The sequence below is a fragment of the Oryza glaberrima genome, chromosome 5 (genome assembly GCF_000147395.1).
Source record: "Oryza glaberrima chromosome 5, OglaRS2, whole genome shotgun sequence".
Lineage (NCBI taxonomy): Eukaryota > Viridiplantae > Streptophyta > Magnoliopsida > Poales > Poaceae > Oryza > Oryza glaberrima.
In genome coordinates, this window is record NC_068330.1 from 16,114,516 (window position 1) to 16,118,213 (window position 3,698).

The window sequence follows — 3,698 nt, forward strand, 5'->3', positions numbered from 1 at the left end:
CCAAAGCATCAGGCGGTCTTTGAATATTGGAGAAATAACTATTGAACAAAAATAAACCTCACAAACAAGCCAAAGCATGCAGTTTCTTGCATCTGTTGATTTTTCGAAGAGATCCTTCTACCATATGCAAGAAACAAAAATCACTGGGTTGTTGAACGGTACGTGCAACTGTCTTCACAGCAAGCAAATATGGGCATATTGCAGTGGTGCTACGCAATATATAGCATTCAACAAGAAAATTAACATGATTGTCACTTATGATTATTGATTGTCCTATCATTTCAAATAATACGAGAATAACTGGAATATAGGCTAATCAGGCTATATAATAAATAGCAATTGTATATATTAGTGCTGAACTGAGATCACAAGAGTGGAAATAATCAAATTATCCCGTAGTAGTAACCAAGATGAGCATGGTGTCCTAACTGAACAAGTAAACAGTTTTGCCGTTAGTCAAGCTAGGAGTAGAACTTAACGCAACCGTTGCGTAGTTGAAGAGGTACACCAAATCTACAGTACACTGCATCAAATAAAGAAGCACCCTGAACAGTGTCCGTGCTCCCGAAAGTTAGGCAGTATTCAGAACGACGGCATGGACCAAACGCTTTGATTAGTCACATAAGATAACAACAGCTTTGATGATGACAAGATATATATAGACTGATCATCATGTAGGTGCACTGATAATTGACACAAAGATTTGATGCCACAGTAGCTCAAGCAAAACCGACCAAACTCACTAATTGGACAAGACATGAGTAGGTGTAGAAAACAGCAACTAAAATTACTCCAACCCAAAACAAATGATTAAATACACATGGCTATCTTTCTGCGACCAGTGGAAGGCTGTTCATCAACACCTCCTTTCTTTCTTTTCACATCTTTTCATCTTTGATGGGATCCGGAAGGGGAATAATAATATTCCGGGTTGGAAACAAAAGATTAGGAGAAGTTCACGTAGCATAAGCAACCAAATATGGTACTCCTACTAATAGATGGATTATTGCCTTCAACTCCATGATCATGTTGGTAATTTTCTAATCAGATTATTAAAATACAAAGAGACGGATGGGTCTTATCAGCAGATGCATTTCACATTGATCTCTTGGCTAGTACAAGTTCCATGGTCTCTTTTAAGCATTGCCCTATATAGAACATGCAGCAACCAGGCATGGCTAGTGGATTATTGGCTTCCATGCCATGACCAAAATTAGCCAATTCTAATCAAGATTATTTTAGTGCAAAGAGAAGAGAAGAGGTCTTATCAAGCACATGCATTGCACATTCGTCTCTTGGCTACAAGTTCCAATGCATGGATAAGATGCTTAACAGCACACACCACGGCCAAGTAAAGAATCCATGCCTTCCATCCCTGTTCCTACCAACCTCTTGGACATAAAACTGGAAAAGGGGCAAGCAACTCAATATGGTAAACGAGGCCTGCATTTGGCAGCTAAAACACGCAAGACAGTCTAGTGACGGCATGGAAACGATAGATAAGAGAGCATCAAAGAGTCAAACTTTTCCGCTCCATTCTCCATTGTATCGGCCATCCCAAAATGTACTCGGAATGATTGCTCCAAAACAACTTTATAAACACATGAACTCGAAATGATTCTACTCCACTATGGTTAATTAAAAAAAACCCTTCCATAACCTCATAAGCAATTCCCAATGTAACAAAAGATAAATATTCCAGTAATCACATACTCACGGCAAGGCAATATCTTATGCAAATGAGCGCACAAATTAACCTGTAAATGCTTGAACCTTTTTTAATTTCCCAGCTTCTAATAACAAGACTACATAGCTTGCTCCATTGCAGCAACAGCAACATTAACAAGAAACGAGAATTCTGCCACTATCAGTAGCAATGACAGTACTACTCCATAAACTAAGCTACTCAATGAAAAGAAAAGCAGGAGATTTTATAGTAATCAATGGGTACCTCATGCTTACTCGATCTTGTTGCACGATTAGTTTTTCAGTTCATGGTGTTGCCGTAGCCCAACCCGCCGAGGATCAGCGGCCCGCCGCTGCCGCCGCTGTACAGGTGCGGTGGCACCGCCGCCGAGGCGCTGCCGAGGTGCAGGTCGGAGATGCTGGGCACGGCGGCGCCGGCGCCGTGGCTGGACTCGTCGTTGCTGGTGGATGCCATGCCGCCGCGGCCGTCGTCGGCGCCCTGGTCGTACAGGAACCCCCTGAACATGTGGCCGTTGATGGTCACCGCCGCCTGGTACGCGAACTCGTCGTCGCCGTCGTCCACGGACGTCACCCGCACGCACCGGAACACCGCCGGCGCGCGCACGTGGCGCGGCAGGGCGTCCCTGAACGACGCGACTGCGAGGAATTCACGAGCGACGAGGCAAAAATGGTTAGGCTTCCTGGAATTCTGTTCGTGTGGCGGCGCGCCATCGCCGCCATGCGCCGCGGGCGTGTGCTCACTTACCTTGGTGGCTGGAGGAGGTGTCGAAGCTGCGAGGAGTGGTGGCGTTGGAGGTGGAGGTGCGGGAGGTGGTGGTGGTGGTCTGGGAGCCGAGGAGGCGTGGCTTCTTGGCCGAGGCGGTGGTCGCGGCGGGGAAGGCGGAGGAAGTGGGAGGGGAGGAGGCGGCGCCGGCGAGCTGCTGGCGCTCGCGGCGGCGCGCGGCGGGGACCCAGGTGCTCCTGACGTGGGTGGGGCAGTCGAAGCCGCGGCTCTTGCAGCACGTCCGGCACCGGTGGTGGACGCAGTCCTTCTTCGCCTGGTTGCCGCAGTCGTGGCACGTGGCCGCGCCGGAGCCTCCCGGGCCGCCGATGCCGCCGTAGTCCAGCATGGGGAGCGGCTTCTTGTCGGCGGAGCCACCACCAGCTCCGGCGGCCGTCGTCGGCTGCGACTGCCAGAAGTGGATGGCGCTGGCGCTCCCGGGCGGCACCCCCGCCGCCGCGGCAGCGCCCGACGACTTGGCAGTGTCAGCGTCGAGCGCGCACTGCCCCGTCCCGAGCAGCGGGAACACGGGCTCTGCCGCGGCCGCCGCAGCCGCCGCCGCCGCCGCCGCGGCGGCGGCTCTGTGGTGATGATACGACGCGGCGGGGGCGACGAGCACCATCCCGACGTCACCACCGCCCGCGGCGGCTAACCCGTAGTTGAGCGCCGCCGCCTGGCGCGACGACGCGGCGGCGACAGGTCCCCAGAGCGACGCCGCCGACGCGGCCGCCGGCGCCGCAGCCGCCGCGGCTGCAGCATTGAACCCGAGCGACAGGTCGTCCCCTCGGCCGCCACCCCCGCCGGCCGCCGCGACCCAGCCCGCGAACGCGCCGGAGTCGGACTGGAAGCGCCGCCCCGCCGACGACGCCACGCTTGCTCACCTCTCTCCTCCGACCGGCTAAAAACCAGCTTCCGAGAAAAGCGCGAGAATACCGCGAAGATGCTGCTGCTGCTGCGCACCACTTCGATCACCAGTAGAGCTACGGCGCTAGTAGAGCCTAGTACTCCTCCCTTTCTCCTCCCACTATAAAAGAATCTCTCTCCCAAGCAAAAAAGAAAGAAACCTCTCTATACTAGGCTTACTAGCCTCTACCCCCTAGCCTCTCCTCCTTTCGTCTCTCTCTCCCCTAGCTATAGCCGCTGCTTGTTCTCTCTCTCTCTCGCTATCTTTTTCAAGAGGAAAGAAAGCGAAAGGGAAGAGAAGAGTGAAAGAGGTGGTCTGCGTGGAATT

At 52.7% G+C, this 3,698-nt stretch overlaps 1 protein-coding gene across 1 annotated transcript; it reads right to left on the bottom strand.

The window, feature by feature from the left end:
* Window positions 1–1,752: 1,752 nt before the first annotated feature.
* On the bottom strand, window positions 1,753–3,344 carry LOC127772642 (protein LATERAL ROOT PRIMORDIUM 1-like). Its single transcript, XM_052298595.1, has 2 exons — window positions 2,453–3,344; window positions 1,753–2,343 (listed from the first exon to the last, which is right to left on the bottom strand). Exons 1-2 carry the CDS (start codon window positions 3,087–3,089, stop codon window positions 1,988–1,990), a joined length of 993 nt encoding a protein of 330 aa, XP_052154555.1. The 5' UTR covers window positions 3,090–3,344; the 3' UTR covers window positions 1,753–1,987.
* Window positions 3,345–3,698: the final 354 nt, after the last annotated feature.

Excerpts from the sequence above, each read along its gene's own strand:
- LOC127772642 (XM_052298595.1), bottom strand. The coding sequence starts at position 3,089 with ATGGTGCTCGTCGCCCCCGCCGCGTCGTATCATCACCACAGAGCCGCC. Across the intron at positions 2,344-2,452 it reads CACCTCCTCCAGCCACCAAG|TCGCGTCGTTCAGGGACGCC; the intron begins GTAAGTGAGCAC and ends AATTCCTCGCAG.